Source organism: Ciconia boyciana, chromosome 5 (assembly GCF_034638445.1).
Source record: "Ciconia boyciana chromosome 5, ASM3463844v1, whole genome shotgun sequence".
In the NCBI taxonomy this organism is placed as follows: Eukaryota; Metazoa; Chordata; class Aves; order Ciconiiformes; family Ciconiidae; genus Ciconia; species Ciconia boyciana.
In genome coordinates, this window is record NC_132938.1 from 47231942 (window position 1) to 47250765 (window position 18824).

Below are 18824 nucleotides of genomic sequence, written 5' to 3' on the forward strand. Positions count from 1 at the left end.
AGCGATGCCGAGCTTTTTATTCAACGGGACTTATCTGGCTGCTAAAGACACTTTAACTGGTGCTGCTGACATGCAGGGCACTGGCTCCCTGAGTCCTCCCCTACTCTTACAAGCCCCCATGCAGAATCATCAGCAAATTCTTTTGCCTGAGATAGATATATATACACACACATACATATCTCCAATGTCAGAACTATATATACACATATATAGATCTCCAATGTCAGAACTAGCCCCCTTACTTCCTCTCACCAGTCATCTACGGATTCATTTCACTCAAGCTGTGCTCCAGCTGTACAGTGTTGCAAGGCTGCAGCAAACATATGGAGTTTCAGCCAACAGTCCTCCTTCACTTCCTACAGACTTTCAGTCTCTCTCTCTCCCTACAGTGCCTCGTGCACTACCTCGGATGCAGCAAGGTTTAATTAAAGTAAATTATGCAGGAATTGAACGCATAACAAGAAAATCTCCATCTATCATCATATATTTACAGAATTTCATCTGGAAAGATTTCCAGGCCTCCATTAAAATGTTTACATGCAAGAGATTTCTCCTCTAATAAATCATAATTTACATTTAGATAGTACCTTTTATTCTGATAGCTCTTCTTTACTGAAAAGTTGATTCCAGTCATGACTCATGTATCCTTTCATTCAAATTCCTGCCATATAGAAAGAGCCTGGAATTAAATATTTAAGCGGCTTTTAATTCACATTATCTTGCCACAGATCAATTTAGCACAACTCATCAACTGCTAACATGATCAATAATTAATGTGGCTGCAGGTCATCTACATCAGAGTTCTGTTAGTCCTTTTAACGTTTTCCTGTGGTTTGGTCCATGAGCCCAGGGAGAACAGGCCAGCTCTGCCATGGCTCACTGGAGCATAATTCATAGAGGAGCTCAGTCCACTGAAATAAAAAAAATAATTAAAAAAAAAAAAATTTAAAAAACCCAAAACCCAAACCCCACACCAGAGCAAAAGACTTCGAGTATACTCTCAGAAGTGTTCAGGATCCAACAGATGAGCCCTGATGAATTTTCCTACCGTGGTATATCGTGTTACTAATCCCAGCACTTGATTTCCTGACCACCCCCTCTCCGCAGCAGGGAAGGCAGAAGAGCATGTGTCCACACCTCAGCTGTTCCAGTCCAGAGCCTGGCATCTTAACCCAAAGTCTTTGCAGCTGAAACGGAGATGCCACACTGTGGACTGAAGCAAACCCTCTTCACCTAGGTGGGGATATATGGCATCTGGTCAGTCACTCCAGGGATGGAAACCTGCAGCAGAGAGACTGGCGACTGGAAACAGTGGCGTTACAGATCTGTGGCATGCAGAAATGAACTTAGTACTAGCATTCATTTGGCTGTTATTTTGGATGCATTTCGCAGTGTAGCTGCCCTAACTTGGGCTTGAGAGAAGCAATTCAAATGTGGACAAAGCCAATAAATACTCTAATAAAACCATAACTTGCCTGAGATTGCCAGGGCTTTTTTTAATCAAATTCAGACCTGCCGTAAGTACCGACAAACATATTCATTCTCATAGCAAAAAAACCCAAACCAAAACCACACTATGCAGTGACAAAGCCCAATCCTTAGAACCAAACCTTGGGAAGCATGAAAATCACATATTAAGAGTAAAGTCTTTAGCATGCCTTACCATCTTCACACCACCTACAATGGCATTGCTACCAAATAAATAGCATCATTAGTATCTGCTATCAATAAACCCCAGTAAGCAAAACATAAGGGTTTTTTCCCCAGCCTTTAAGCAAAAACCTTGGCAGCAAGTTCAGACATTCTTGTATTCATAGATCGCTGCGCCCAGCTATCACAGTTGTTCATTTAGAAACTCTGTTTTAAAATAAAACAAACTATCAAGTCTAAGCAGGTAGAAAAAGCAGAACATGTGCTGCAGCTGCAGTGTTGCCTCATATCTCCCTCCATCTCAGAAAAAGAACCCTCCAGCAAGACAGCTTGTTTGTAAGGCCTGAGGAAGTCCTGATGTCCACCATGTGGCTGCTTCAAACCTGGATGTACTTTTGCAAACCTTTTTAATGTTCTTGTTGCTGCTGAAAATTTTGAAGTAATGTGATTTAATCTGGAGTCCAATGACACAGCAGTCATATTTTCCCATTTTTTACCTTTCTGTGACTTATTAGGCTTTTTCTATACAAAATATAACCATGCCAATTAGAAGGGTGGTCTTTTACTTTCATAGTTAGATATGTACCATCAATTATGGAAGAAGTTTGCCTAGCATAAAGACAGACAAGAAAAATAAAGGTTATCTCCCTTCCTGTATGAAAATCCATACCAACATAAGCACACCCAACAAGCGTAGCATCGCTTGTGTAAGTACAACACCTCTTCAACTACACTGGTATTTTAAGTGGCTACTCTTTTCCACGAAGACGAGGGCTCGAGGACGAAGCCGGCCTCTGAGCCTGTCTGCACGTGCTGCCTCCCAGTTGCAAGTAGCGTGGCACACCATTGCAGATGACAGTTGCAGAAGACAGCAGGAGGCTGCAGCCAGGCCCTGGAGATGCCCAGCAGAGGCTGGGTGTGCTCCCACCCTGGCATGACGGAGCACAAAAAAATCTGGCTGAAAGGCTTGGGGAAGAGGCCATTGGGAAAGTAAAGGGAGGAGGAGTGAGAAATGGGAGAGACCAGACTGGGAAGAGAAGGAGAGGCCGAGACAAGCCACACTGGGAGGAGTAGCTGGAGAGTCAAGAGGAGGAGCCAGGAGCAAAATGTTGTTGAACGAGTAACCCTTGGTGATTCAGAGCCAGTGTCCACCAGCTCAGTTCTTACGCAGAAGATCAGCATTTGCCAGCAAGCGTGCACAGACAAGCATCGCCAATCAAACGCTCAGATACTGTCCTTTAGGGATGGTTGGGAAAAAGAAAACTATTAAAGCGACAATAAAAAAAGCCTCAGTACACAAATCAGAGCTGCCACGTATGTTTAACTAGAGTGTTCATGAACACTGTGCTATCCTTGATTATTCGTCTAATAGAAATAATTAGAAGTCTTATTTCAGATGTGGTTGGAAATACACTGGAAATCTTTTGCTGAGCATTTTTAATATTGTATGTATTGCTGAAGCACAGAGGATTTGTATTGCACCATACCGGTCCCTTTGGATTTGCACACGTAGAAATGGCTCATGCCCTAAGGTGTTTACAAGTGAACGAAAAAGCAGGAGACAACAGATGGAACCAGCAGCTGGAGGATCGGCAGAAATCAAGGCAGCTCCGACAGGCATGGCAGCCAGACTTTTGTCTGGGGCTCTCTCATTCCATATCTTTTGCCAGCACAAAAAAAAAAAAAAAAAAATCAACAAAATTAGTGGGTGAACCAGAGAAAAAATAACTCTAGCAAAAGACCTGCATGTCCTCACTTAGATCACTTTCATGGAGTGGAGGATCCTGAAGAGCCACAAGTACTGCCCAGGAACCATCTTTTTGGATAAAGGCACCAAACAGCAGCTGAAACCCAAAAAGTCAGGGTCTCTCCAACTCCGCTGTCCTAAAGACAAATAATTTTACTTGTCAATGGGCAGTCTCCAGCAGACTTATTGCACCTGTGGAAACAGATGTGGGGCTCGCTTGGACTCAGCTCTCCAAGGACGCCTGCAGGGGCTGCCTCCCCTGGGCTGCCACCCTGCCGGCGGGGATCAGGCCAGGCCACCACCAGGGACACTTGCAGAGCCAAGGGGACAATATGTCACAATGCGTCGGTCCTCAGCACCTGCGCGGGGGGAAGAGCCTGCAGCCATTGCGGTGGCGGCAGAGGAGCCATTGCAGCAGGGGCTGGACCCTTCCCAAGCAGGGAGAGCCCACACCGTGCCCTTCTCCCCCCGCAGAGCCTCCATGGGGGAGGCACTGATGGAGGCAAGGGTGATATTCTCGGGTAGGTGATGTCGCTGGAGTCTTGGAGCCCCTTGCGTGGTGGGGATGCTGCTTCAGCCTGGAGCAGGACTGCAGGTCCTACAGGGACAGGGGAAGGACAGCGCTACACACCATGTATGGACAACTGCTTATCTGCATTGCTGGTGTTTGTTCAGTGAAGCCCTTGTTTAACATGATAGATTGGTGATTAAAATACAAGCAGCACAGATAAGAAAGGTTAAATAGTGGCAAAAAATGTATCTTAAATGGTGCCACAGTTTTTGTTTCATTGGACAGTTTGATGCGTAAATAGAAAGAACCCTACTTTCATTGTTAACATCTTTCATATCAAGTCGGTATCTGGGTATTTTTCAACCAGAAGGGATTATTTATTGTGTGCTAGGCACACACATGCATGCACACCCAGAGACAGTAACGTAAACTGGATACTTTTTCAATTTGGAAGCTTTTGTGCCCTGCTCAGCAGTTCTCATTCATTTCTTTAAAAGTGTGCCCCGCACCTGCATATTGAAGAAAAAGCCCTGGCGGTATTCGAGGAGAGAACGAGGTTCTGGTCTGAGGGACTGAATAAAACCTCCTGCTGAGCGCCAGCAAGGATTTCTCGGTGTTTCTAGTTAACAGCAGTTACAGAGATGTTTTCCTACTACAGCTCCATTTGAATTTCAAATGCACCAGTATAAAGGAGCAGACTGAAGAATAAAACTGATGGACTAAAAAATATGTACCTTTATGAATCTGAATTTGTCTTGGAGCCTGCTTGTACATGATAGTGATGGTCTGTGTGTAGATTCACAGTAATAATGATTTTTTAACAGTACAAATTTAGACACTGATACATTTCGGTGCACTTGTATCTTGCAGTATTAATTAAACAATTAAACAATTATTAATTAAACAATAATTGTACTACTTGTCCTTCAATATTCTCTTTCTTCCTTAGATGCTAAGATACCATAAACAGTACCTGGATGCTATAAATTGTGTTACAATACAGTATATGTATTTCAGTAGCACTGAATATATGAGTATGTGCTTTTCAAGTTATACACAGCAGTAGCTCCTGCTATTGGGGTACAAGTCACAGGAACATAAATACTGCAGTTTGGGGTCAGATTAAGAATTCATATCATCTAGCATCCTTGCCAGAATTGCTTTTAAATCCCATTCACAGTTTTTGCCTTGCAACTTCTTTGTGACAAAAGGTGACTCAATTTAGCTATGAACTGCATAAAAAAGAATTTCCTTTGATGTTTTAAATCCATTCCTAGCAATTTAATTCTAGGTTTTGGCTTATGAAATGTTGCAATCGCTCCTTATTCACCTTCTTCAGAAAGGTCATTATTTAACAGCTCTCTACTACAGCCTCTTCAGTCATTTCTGGGAGAGAGAGAAAACATGAAATTTATTTAGACTTCCTGAAAAAGTGGAGTCAAATACATTGTCTTTAATTCCAGGTTACTGCTAATTTTCAGCTGTTAAGATGAACAGAATGGCACAGGTAGATAAATACATCCACATTAACCATTTTCAGTACCTTTTCTCATTTTAACAGATCATTTCCTGAGATTGGTAAGAACAGGGAACCAGAACAGCACACAATAGTCAAGGTAGAGGTGCAGCACCAATATATTCAGTGGCACAATATCTGGTGGTCATGTTGAGTTGCCTGTTCACTGTGAGCCAACATGGTACCATCCCCACTCTTTGTCAGAAGGAGCACATAGTGGTAAAACTGCATGGTCTAAGTTGTATAAACAGCACCCAGTGACAAAACCAGCCTGCCTGTTTGCCTACTCAAGTCGTCCGCAGCATTGTTAATACCATTAAAAAATAGAGCAAGTTTCCAAACAATGCCAAGTTGGATAAACCTATTTCAATCTAACTACTGTGCTACATGCTGTCCTAAGAGGTTTTTCTACCAAAGAGCTTTTCTACCCTGCTTATTATCCAATATCATGGTAAGATTGCTATTACTGTCAGTAGATGGTGGATTACACTCTCTTAGTGGCATAGGTTTTCTGGGGAAAGCACTTTTCCTGAGAAACTAATCTTGGAAAGTGCTTTGGACTCTTCTTGCTGACTGTCCTTAATCCAATAACATTGCAATGGTATTGTGTGACACAGGCATTGCTCCTCTGAATGATTTCTGCCAGGCAATTCTGAGACAAGAGGAATATTCAAGGTTATTTTTAAAGCACCAGAAGTAACTTAATCGCAGCAACATAATCGCTAATCAAGAATGCACAGCTTGCTATTAGTGACACTGATATCTTGTAAAGGGAAAAGTAAATTTCACCTGATTATTTATAGAGTTCTGTTGCATGTAATGGAGCAAGTGTGTTATTGCAGATTTACAAGTTAGCAGATTGGCTCACAATTAGCATATTATTCATATGTATTCTAGGACTCTTAAGATAAAGAGCCAAGCATCTATGTTTCAAGTTCCTAACATTCCAGATAGGCCTACAATTACTGTTCCATTTCCAGTGGTTTAAAGATTAGAAGATTAATTATTTTAAAAATCCCTTAAATAATTCCTTAAAAATAAAATGGGATTTATTTATGTAATAGTATCTGTAAGCTTCTTGGTTCTGATTTCAACAAAATATACGACTCTCTTGTCATGATCCAATTTTTAAAAAAATAGTGCACTCACATCCCTCCACAGCTGTGTCCCAGAATTTCTACTCATCTCCTGACCCAGCTGGCAACCCTAAGGTCAAAAGGGGCTTGACTTTCTCATATAGCCTCAGAAACCATCTTCTCAAGGAAGCAAAAATGATAAACTGAATGATAAACCTGACCAAACATGACTTCTTCACTATATCATTTCAGTCATTCTCACAGAGGAGCTTGATGAACTGCTTGAGTGACTGTTAGCGGGTGACAGGAGGGTAGAGCTTGCTTTTATTTCTTCTGTTCTCTTCCAGCCTCAGGTCTTAATCAAATTTAGGAGAAAAAGCTAAGCAAATAAAAGCAGAGTTAAATACTACTTGAAGTATGGCGCAGGTGATACATGTTACCTTTTAAAGATATATAACTGGGATATTAAAATTACATTTCTTGTGTCTCAGGGCCCCATTATCTCTGTCTTCATAACATATATGTAAAGAAGGAAAGCACTAAAGAAGAACCATGACTATACAAGAGTCTGAACTTCCACACTCTACACAAGTGCCACAACTGATGGGCTATTTGTGATTTCAGAGCCTCCAGGAGGGTTAGACTGAAAGACTTAGACCACCTTTCTGCACCAGCCTTCCTCTGCCGATTGCCGTAGCCCTGGGTTTGCACGCAGTCCAGCCGGGGACCCGAAGGCATTTACAGCTGTGTGCGTGCCGGGGTGGGAGCACTGCTCCGGGTGCTGTCCTCCTCGGGACGATGCCGGCTCAGCAGTTCTGACCTTCAGCCACTTGTTCCCATCTCGCACTGTTTGTTTTGGCACAACTGTTTCTCCCCAAGCCACCCCCCGTGGCCACATGGAAAATGAGATCAGCGAACTGATCTGCATTAAAAATAACCAGGGAAAAAACCAAAGCATTTTACCATGCGGTCGAGAAGCAGTTGTTTCAGTGCCACGGGCAGCCCCCGGGTAGACAGGCAGAGGGGCTGAGGCTGGCAGCGCTGCAAAGAAATGGCATGTGGCATCCCACCCGGCGCTGGTGGCTGATATTAGATGGTGACCTCAGGATAGTTCTCAGAGGGTGGATTCTTACACCAAGCAGGTGAACATCGTGATTGCCATTTGCATGGGTATACCCAGGAGGTTGAGATATCAGAGAGATCCTTTTCTCTAAAGATAGGCAGAAAAAAAGGCAAAAAACCAGCAGCGAGGTGCAGGAACTGTTGATGACTTTGCTGCGCCTGACAAGTGGTTACCTCTGTTTACTGACTGCCATTTGGTGCTTTTCAAGAGGAGATATATTTAATGGATGAAAGATGGAAAGCAGTTTATGATGCTGAAACTCTGCCTCCATCTTTTGAAGAAAATAATGGAAGTAAAATAAGCCGGAGAGACACATTTACATTTGGAGTAATGCTTGAAATTATAACATAGCTTAAGCTTTTCATTATTTCTCAATTTCTCATTCACAAATTAATATTTAGCACTCTGTCTAGCTTGACATCAGTTTTAAAACAGAATAGAATACCTTCTTATCACCGATTTAGAATCCCTGGCCCTGGAGCTCTGTTTTCTGAGCAGCTCACCACTCCTGCAAATCACAGAGTACCTTCAGCTCGTGTGGAAATTAATAGGCTCTTTTGTAAACACACGTCTTGGGCCTGCTTATGCTTTTCATTAAGCCATCATGAAATAGCTATTCCTAGATAACGCCAGCTGTGGCTGTTCTGTACTGGAAAGCAATTGGGATGTTCCAGTTAAACTGGAACCAGGAACTCTTACTCCAGAAAAAGAAAGTCCACACATGGAATTAATTTGAAAAGAGTTAATCAGAGCAATACCAAGCACAACTCATGGTATTTCCTATATGTTTATATGGTTTAGGTCAGGTTAAAGATGTTCATCACAGGGTGACAAGGCCAATTTTCACCTTGATTCTCGGAAACCTTACACAAAATATGCTTAACTGTATCCACCACGGGTAGTAATCCTAACCACCAGCTTCAGCTGGTCAAATTAGTGTCATCTGGAAGTTACTGTTTGGCCAGTAGGATGAACTATTTCTGTTGTTGTTGAGGGAGTGGGAGGACACTAATTCCCTAAAGGGTGTTGTAAATTCGAGCAATGTTCCGTATTTAGCAATGATGTGGTTCTCTGTGATTTAAATATACCCTGCTAGCATATGTGCTTGTTAGGGTATAAGACTGCCAGGATTTATATGATTATTTATTTACATTAATATAAATAAAATTAAATACCCTAGCTTATAATTAATATTTCAGCAGTAACAGTGAAACAAAAAAGAAAATCAGTCTCAGTTTTATTTGAATAATTGTCATTCTTACCATCCTCTCTTCCCCCGTTCATCATTCTGGGAATATACCCACAGCTTTCTCCAAAACCTTGATCAAATAAATATGTCTTTCACTGTGCCTAGAGAATCGGTGCATCTGGACCAAGCTAGGGAGCATACTGCAGAGATTTCAAGTCTCCACAGAGTGTGCGCTGCCAGCAGCGTCTCTCTTTATCTGACCAAGAATAGCCTGCTCAAACGCCTTTGCTAAGCCAAAACTGTTGAGATGCAGTCCCTCGGGAATCAAGCCAGGGTTTTTCCCAGTGACAGATATATTCCATCTTCATCCTTATTAATAGAACATTTATAATTGATTTTCTTTGTTTACCCTTTCCCTTATTCTACAAGGAAGAACAAAAGTCTAAACTTTGCTTTCTGTATGACAAACATGAAGGCATTCATTACAGAGTATTAATCACACAGTGGGGAGCATTGAGAGGCCGCTTGACTTTCTATTAAATTACAATTCAATTTCTACTGATTATTCAAATACATTGTTTCTTCTGAAGCCCAGACAGAACAATAACACACGTAATTAGTGAAGAGTCTTCTCCAGAAAGGGGAATGCTCAGTTACATGAGAGTCCAGACTATGGAGTTGAAAAATAATAAACCCGATGGAAAAATCAGGACATAGTTGGGAGCTGTATGTTCTCTGGCAGCAAAGTTGATTTAAGAGGTTCCTGCTTTTTATTTTTGCACCTATGACACAGTCCACTGCCTCTGCACTTGTGATACGACTGTTTTGGGGATGTGCCGTAAACTGGATTAGTGAAACAATCTTAGGAAAATTTCCCCATCACCTTTAATTAACAGTGAAAAATGTTATAAATTATCAGGAACCCATCATGCAGAGCTTTGGAATCACACTGCACATCAGCTATTAACTCAGAGAAGCAGGCGCAGTACCTGGTCCTCAGAGGTCAGCTGCTGATTACAGGACGCTGGCAATATGGATACGATGCTAAAGGAAGCATTGCATGGGCTACCAACACTTAAAATTTAGCCCCATGCTGAATAGGACTGAATCTGGTTTTAAAAGGTGCCCTTCCCTGTTAATTCCATACAGTCAAAACAAAAATCATCAGCCTTTGCTGAGAGGCTAACTTGTCTTTGAACAGAACTGGAGTGATCTTTGTTTCAACTGTCGCTGCGCATAGTGATCTATTTTCAGTTAATATGGATCCTGAGAAGATATATGGCTTGGAAATGAATCCCTTGCCTAGGAATAGGAGTCAAATATTATCTACACTTGAAAGTTCAGTTGGATTAGGATATAACTATAGAAACTATCCTGGAATAACTCTCCAAGTGTTTCATAAAAAGAGTCCCTTTCTGTTCCTATTTTGCTTCGTCCATTTTCAACAGCTGCTCCGTGTGAAAACTCACCTTCCTATTTTGCACCTTTGGGTTTTTTTCTGATAACTATGATAGTTTGGAGGATGATTGTTTTTTCATCCTCAGCTTGGATCAGTACAGCTCTACTAGCTAAAGCAATAGCATAAATATCAGTAGACTGGCAGGGAATTGATTTAAATCTCTACCAGCAATTAAGTCGTCTGGCATCATCAGCTGCTGCTCCAGTAGGAGACTTTGTCAGCACGCTTCTAATGGTTTGTCCTTTTAACTAAAAACATGGCTTGTAGCTTTTCCAGAGGCCTGAATCCACACTATGCTTTATAATCTCTCCGTATGACAAAGCTCCAGGGCTGAGCCTGGTGCAAAAGAAGCTCTGGTGGATGCCCAAAGACCTGTTTTCCACTATAACGATGAACCATTTCTAGAGCTTTTCTTTCTTTTTTTTTTTCTTCCCTACAAGGATGGATGACAGATATTCCCTCCTCAGCTGAAAACCTGTGTGGGTTTTGTCTGGTTAAATGATATTCAATGGCTTAATCCTTATAAAGTCCCAGTTATAGAGGTGGTGATGGAAATGGTAACTAGAATGTCCCTCTCAGGCAATTGTGATCTTAACAACTTAGTCATACTAAATTTGGGGTATCTTTTTTGAAGCTATTATCCAAGTGCTTTGTAATAACCATTAAGGCAGAATCTGCCTTCAGATCCTGTCAAGATCTAACAACCCTCAGTTTTGGCAGTAAAAATATCAATACTAATCTCAGGCTGTAAATTGATGCTACAGGGACTTTGGTGATTTATACTCTTTTGCCCTGTCTGCACAGGGGAGAGACACAGCTTGCAATCATGAGCCCTCAGGTTAAGTTTCTAGCTATCTGTGTTGCTAAAGCAGTTTTCTAAATACTTGATTTACTTATTTATATTTCGTCCATACAGCCCATAACAGCAGCTTATGAAGTTCACAGTGCTCCTTGCAAAGAGCACCGCTGCCTCTGTTTTACAGACTGCAAAAGTGTGGTGTGGAGATTACTGGTGAACCTCAGCATGAGTGAAACTCTGAGGTCAGCTCTGAGCCTTAGTCTCCACCCTCCCATGCCTCGAGTTTCAACCAAAGGAACCCAGGTTCTCAGGCTAGGTGGGAGCTGTGGTGCTTCCCAGGCAGGTGTCCCACCTGAAGGCTCAGCGGACCAGCCACAGCGAGTATGGCTTCACTTCACTGATCGTGTACTGTGCCTTCTGCATTTGCACCTGATCAGCTGGAACAGCATCTCGTTCCATAAATTCAGACCTTTTCTTAATTCTACACTGAAATTCCTTGTAGACACATCTCTGAATGACCTGAAGAAAGTCCCTTAAAATCACTGGGCTTTGTTATTTAAAGTGACTTTGCATTCAATGACATTTTAACTTGACAAAGAAATCAATGAAAATGAATTAAAGCCACTTTAATTCTGGATTAGAATACATATATTGACTTAATTTAGTAAACCAAAGCCACTTTAAATTCATACCTTCTGCTAATATGTATTCATTTCCTGAACATGTTTATAGAAATAAAACTGAAAGCACTGTTTTAACAGGTAGGTACCTAATAAAAAACAACAAAAATCTGCTTTTTACTAGAAGAAGGAGGCTAATTTTGTTTAATGTCATGCCCCTTTTTCAATAGCCAGATTTTCAGAGCAGGAAAAAGGAATATTTCAGTGAAAAAACCCATACGTGACCCCCCACTCCAGGAGACACACTCTAACAAAGGGTATAACAAGTACAATGTTCTTGCAAAGTGGAACAGCTATATAAAATTGTTGCATTATAAGTAAGATAAAAGAAAATAAAGTGGACTGAAATAGGTTAGCAGCAAAAGTAATTCAAATAATGAGTTTCTCTAACTTTTCTGTCCATAAGGCCCAGATGCTGTACGTGATTACAGAGCAAGGAAGCCTGAACATACTTATTACATCGGAGCAACATCGCCAGCAATAGAGGGTACCAGTGATGCTAACTCCTTGTGGCGCCCGGACCCCATCCTTCATACGTATCACCTCGCAGACCTCACTGCCCTGGGGAAATTGGGTAGGGGCTGAGGGACCTCGGTCATTTCACTAGGAAACATCTCCAGAGTGGAGTGCAGATCAAGGTAAGGAAGACTTCGTATATGAAATTACCTGAGTTGCAGAAGGCAGAAGAAAGTTGTGCTCTGCTTTGCAGTTGCATTCTGAATTATCATTAGGTCTGAGATTAATCATGGACTAAGAAAGGAACAAGAGAGAATACAGCTGCCAGATTAAAAACTATGCTAAGCAAAACATCAGCCCAGGCTTATGGAGGCTTCAAGAAAAATTTTTGTAACAGTTTGCTCAAAGTCAGGCTCCCAGGTGGATGAAGCTGCCTGAAAAATAACCTGACTAGAGCATCCTACTCAATGTAACAGAGCAGCTGCTTTTAAGGGCTGAGTGGCTGTGAGCTGGATTTTCCCACACGACTAGACAGAGATGCAGGAGGAGCTGTGTGAGGGAGCAAGGTCTAACGCGACATGAGCCATCAAGCGATCCCGCCTGACAGATTCCCGGACGCTGCAGAGAGACCCAAGGCATCAGGTCTGCAACCTCTGCGTGACCAGGACCCCACAGCGTTCGTGTGGCCCAGATGCTTAAAGACCCTCGGTAACTCTGCAAACCTGCATGTCACTCAGTCTCATGCAGGGCGTGGGGTGCAGAAGTAGATAACAAGCTTCAGACACCTGAATTTCTTCCTCTTTCCGCTTGTTCTAGGTCCTCATTTTGAACCTCTTACTTACACATCTAGTTACAGCTGAATTCATATTTGCATTAGGTTATAATAAAAAGTCCTACAGCTTGATTCCTGAAACAATTTCTGTTTATATATGTAGATATGATATACATCACATGTTTCTTACACTTACACATGCAAATTCATACGTGATAATATCGATGTTTTTAACATTACTAAGTTTATTGCATAGTAGTTTTAGAAGCCCAAAAGAGGCTAGGGTTTTGATTTTTTTAGGGCTGTATGAAAAAATACTACAACGTTTTTTTCCTAAAACAAGCTTTTTCAATAGTTAAGGTGCTCTTATGTTGTGCTGCAGTGTGTCTACATTGAACACTGTGTATCCCTCCAAGTATATCCTTCTTAAAACACCAAAAAGAGAGAAAGTATGTAAGTTATCCATGGTTTTTGTCTCTGTTATACACCATATTGGAAATAGACATAACTCATTAAGTGGACACTGTGAGGGGAAGGGAAATTGGTCCCTCCTGGGAGCAAATGAGCCTGCTTGGCAGAGAGGAAGCTTCCCAAGGACGGAGCGAGACAGCTAGAAAAAGCAAGTAGAAATGAGAAATCTTGGGAACTGGAAAGCTGTGGCACAATTGGGATTAGAAAACTGCTGGGAATAGCAGATGCACAGGCTCCTGAAGTGATGGAAAGAGAAATAATTCTGGGGAGCTGAAGGACAGTGTGTAGTATCTGCTGTAATCCAGGAAGCTGGTGAAAGGTTATGAAAGCGGTAGTGAACTTGGAAGAGAGGACCTATGCCACCTGGACTGAGCGAGCAGGTTTAGGTGTGTGTACAAGCCTTTCAGAGTCTGGTTTCAGTCAGTTTTCTGAAGTTGGAGAATTTGCCTTGACTTAATATCTGCTCGTGTGAAACCAACTTTTGAGCTTAAGTGGGCTTTTGTGCTTCTTGAGGACCTTTGAAGAAAAGTTGTAGGGCTTCCTTGAATCTGTAGCTGACTTGGAGTCCCCTCAAGTAGAAAAGACTAGCCGCTGGGTTATCGGCTCTGAACAGCTGCCCTTTTTGGTCCTCATGGGGATCTGGTGTTCTCATCCCAAGCATACAACAGGCTGTCCCCCCCGCCCTAGGCAGAAGAAGAGCAAGACAGAGGGGTAGATTTTCCTTTTTGACTCTCCCACCTGGATGCAGAGAAGAGGAAGAGAAGGAACTCACCCAATTTGTTTTCCCCTACTCACAGCTATTCACAAACAAAGGAATATATTCAGTAGCATGGCATGAAAGTAGTTGCAGCTGGAAGTGTATTAAGTGGATAGAGCTACTTGTCTGAGTTAACTAGCCATTGAAATTAAGAACCCTAACTGTATCAGATCTATCTGAAAGGAAGTGATATCTGGTACAAAACTGATACATCTGTCATTTCTAGGGGTTGATTCTTTGTCACTTAACGTGATGCAGGGAGATAAAAGGCAGCAGCATTCAGACACTCTGCAAGCCTCATCTGATCCCCAAGGACACCCTTTTTATGTTCCTGCTGTACACTACCTTTCTAGGTCAAACTCTGAATCTTCGTAGATCATTTCTCTGCAAAGCCTGAATAGGCGTACAGTCCTGGCAAGAACTGTTGTATCGACTAACATCTCCTGCCATTACTGAAAAAACATTTCCTGCTGAAACAAATCTGGTGTGAGGCCGAACTTGTGAAAACACAAATAAGGGTGTGCATGTGTATTACACATATCCATAACGTCCACGTATAGGTACAAGTCTATGTTATACCTATACACTAGGTTTGTGATATTGCTTTTCTGAATTTAACAGCATGCACCTGAATTCTCTTCCTTCTTCCCAAAAAGGCTCCAACGTGCAGTACTAAGGGACACTTTGGTACGTTTGAGCGGAGCTGTGTGTTCTTAGGAAGCAGTAGTCATTTAGGAAAGACTTGTCTGATGTGAGTAGGTACATCCCAGGGGCACTGCCGTGTGCCAACACACAGTCCAGATTTTAATAGTAGAGCAGGGGGATGTTAGGTCTCTCTGAATTATGGAAGAAGCTGCTATGTAAAATGTGCTGTCACTGCCTGACACATTCTGCAGCTCCGGCCATGAGAGAGGCCAGCAAAAGCTGAGCTCTGCATAGGTGACCAGAGGTCCTCCTGTCTTGCCCCCCGGTCCCCTATGTGGCAAAGGGCAGTTAAATTTAGCATAATATGACAGGTTCTTTTCCGTTATCAGCTATCTATTCATAAATGAACTCTCCAATATAGAATGAACTCTCAGTATTCAATGGGGTTTCTTTTTTATAGTCTATAGATTTTATGATCTACTCTGTATTTCTAAGTGGGCTTTTTCTAGTACTAAAATGGATCTGAACCGTTTTCTTCATGTAAAATCAATAGCAGACATGGATTCCAAGTCTCTCTCTTAAACATCTAAGCATCAACAAATAATTTCAGTACTCTCATTTCTGATCTGCAGATATTGCTCTCAACACAGATTAAAATAAAAACAATTTAAGCTGCTTAGTGAAGTTAAAATAAATAGCTTTTAGAACGATTTATTAGAAAAATAAAGCTTTTAGCTCATTATTTATCATATGCTCTTTAATGAATTTTAAGCTAAAATACAGTGCTTATATTTACTCTCCTTTACACCACAGATACACTGTTGAGATATCCTAACCAAGCATAGTTAAGACACTCAACCTCATTAGAATAATGCCTTCAAACATATTGTACAAAGCAGTAATTCTTAACTCTGCCAGTGTTAACACCCCCAAATTTCTGAAAGTGAAAGCACGTTGCATGCTGAACAAGGGCCTTAATGCTGTCACCATAGAGATGACACTTCGCAACCCTTATTTATGTCTCCTTGATTGCACCAAACGAACGCACTCTCTATAGAAAAACGCTTTTGGTTTCTTGAGGATGATTTCTCTAGATGATGTTTTAAATAATGTCTTTATAGAGACATAAATATTATTTTGTAGTACGGTGAATTTTTCAAGATAAAGAATACAGTAACCCTTCAGATAGAAGAAAGGCAACAACCAGTTGGAATAAATGCGAAGGAAATTCCTTAGTTAAAATGACAAACAGACAGAACAGACGCTCTCTTTGTCTCCACGGAAAAGGATGAAAGAACCTGTTATTTGTATTTGGCCAATGAACTTGAAAACACAGGGGAGAAAATATTTTGGGTAAACCAAAACAAAAATATTTTTCTAGGATTGGAAAACCAAACCCACTTATTTTTCTTTCAAAATAGAAAAAAAAAAAAAAGACATTTTGAAACTGTTTTTACAACATTTTTCTTTTTTTCCCAGTAGAAAGTTTTGCAAAGTGGAGCTCAAATTCATAAATATAGTTAGCTGCTTTCCAGTAAATAAAATAATTACAAAAATAACCACCCAGCCCTATTTCATAATAGCTAGAGAGTGAAAATCAACACAGCGCAGAAGGGCTACACACTTCCATCTCCAAAGCTAGCTGCCTTTCGTGCTATGCAATCTTACCGCAAGAAGTCCTTGCCCCTACCCCCCCGTTGAGCAATAGCTGCAGGGAAGCAATTTCTCTGATCGGTGAAGTACCACGCACACTCATAGCTCTGCATAAGTGCTTACTAAGAGCAAGGAAAATTATATATGAGGGCAAAAGTCATACTTCATTTTAATACGAGAAGGCACTTCAGCACAAAGTCCGTGTCTCTGGACTGAGCATATTTAAGCCTGACCACGTAGTTCAGTGTGGGACGCCTCTGCTGGTCAGCAACGTGTGTGGAGTCTGGTTTGCTGCATGTAATTGCAGTTGGCTTCCCCAACCTCACTCCTGACAAACCCCAACTAGACCCAAGGAGCAGCATTCCCTAAGTTACTGATCAAAACAGTCACTTTGCCTCTTTTTTCTGACTTTTACTCTAGTTTATTCTTTCCTAATTGTGCTCGTTCCCATGACAGCTAGGCCCATAAAAACAAAACCCCTTGAAATACCAATTTGATTAAGCTTATATTAAATGATAACAATCTAAATGCTTCTGCAGTGATCAGCCCTCTCCTAACACAGAAAGTTTTGCAGTGTGACCCATGGGCCAAATCCAGCCTGGGGGACAACTCCATCTACCCTGCCACCCCTAATGGCCATGGCGGGGGGAGAGGGACTGAAGGCAGATCATCTGCTCTTCCTAAATACTGCCTGTATTTGGAGCAAGGAGCTGCTGGTTGAGCTGACAGACCCTTGGCATCAACACGGCTATGTGCCAATCACCATGATGTCTGGGCTACATATTCTTAATAGCCACTGATTTCAGAAGCTGATTATCTAATTGCTCTGTCATGTCAGCTTTGACCTCACGCTTGGCCCAAATCCCCTGGTCCTTGATGTTGCTTGCACTTTCTAGAAACAGCCAGGCTGCCTCTCCAGACAAGGAAAAGCAAGCACGGGGTAGGTGGTGTCAGGGACTTGTGCTTTTGACCCTGAAGGCAATACGGATTCAACTGATTTGAGGCACTTGACTCTGTGAACTTGAGCCTGAGCACAGACAGCTGGTACAGAGGGGGTAGATATGGCTGGTGGAGCTCCGTTTCTCAAGCTGTAGCAGGCAAAAGTGACCTGGGAGCGCAAACCTCCCCAAAGCGGGAATCATCTCCCTTTTGTGCAAATGGTACAGTGGAGTCAAACCCAATTAAAGTTTTTACGAGTAATTTGCGGCTGCTCCTTTTACTAGATTTTGTACACTGAATTGCTCACGTCTGCCAGAGAAAAGCACAGAACAACTTCAGTTTATCTCCTCTGACATCTCTGAGAAACAGAGCTGCTATATGCTCCCCTTATCTCTCAACATGCCTTATCAGGGAAAGAACAACCCCCAAAAATGTAACTCCCAGGGACTGCTGTGCTGGATGTCCCCATGCAGGCTGCCTTGCTGTCGCCCAGGATGTCGGCCGAGGCAGCTCAGGGGGCTGCTGTGGGGGACCCGCCTGCAGCCTGCCCGGCCCAGCCCGCAGCACCCGGGGCAGGAAGGAGGCTCCGCATCCCCCTCGGCCCTGGGGGCTGCTGTGACGGCCTCAGGAGCGCTGGCATGTCCCTCCCCGTCTGAGCAAACGGGGCCAATCTGCACACCTGAGTCCAAGCACCAGTGTCCACCCAGCTGTCTCCTTGTAATGGCTCTAACTGGGCTACAACCCCGCACCAGGGAAATGCAATTTTCCCTCGGAGCAGTTGTTCCCCGGTGCTCGGACTCACTGGTACTGCAACTGTGGCACTGGTGCACACCTAAAACAGGATCTCTTTTCAGCCTTTGGTTGGGAACAGGAATGCACTCTTCAGCAGCTGCAGGGGGCCACCAGAGAGACACAATTGTTCTAGTACAGTCCTAAGGAAAACAAAGAGAAAGAAGAGAAGAGGATAGCAAGGATGAAGGGAAGGACAGTTGTGAGTGGGGAGGCAAACTGGGGGACATGGGCCAGTTCGAAGCCTTTGTCTGGCTACCAGTCTAAGTACAGCTCGGGCAAATCATGAGCTACAACTTCAACACTCTTGAATTCTGTGGGTTAAGAGAAAAGAAATTGCCTAAGCAATTGTTACTTGGCTTCGTGTATGTCTGACATTTTTACTGTTCGATTGCACAGGACCTGAACAGTTACACCAAGCAAATAAGACCAAGAAGCAGAGAAGTCAGGGAGGACAATTAAGCCACCCTGTTTTGTTCAGCTTCAGAGGAGCTCCGATTCAGCTATGTGTACCAATTCTTTTCCCAACATATGCTCCAAGTCCTGCCTGCAGATAAGCATGACAGGAATCCAAATAAATAAAGACCACTCG

General features: G+C 42.4%; 1 protein-coding gene across 1 annotated transcript in view; it reads left to right on the top strand.

Annotated features, from left to right (window-relative positions):
• Nucleotides 1–3737: 3737 nt before the first annotated feature.
• Nucleotides 3738–18824, top strand: part of SPMIP2 (sperm microtubule inner protein 2) — a 35362-nt gene continuing 20275 nt past the window's right edge. Inside the window, 4 exon segments of the mRNA XM_072862462.1 lie at nucleotides 3738–3918; nucleotides 12157–12276; nucleotides 12279–12388; nucleotides 17555–17559. Coding sequence (XP_072718563.1) covers nucleotides 3738–3918; nucleotides 12157–12276; nucleotides 12279–12388; nucleotides 17555–17559 — 416 coding nt within the window.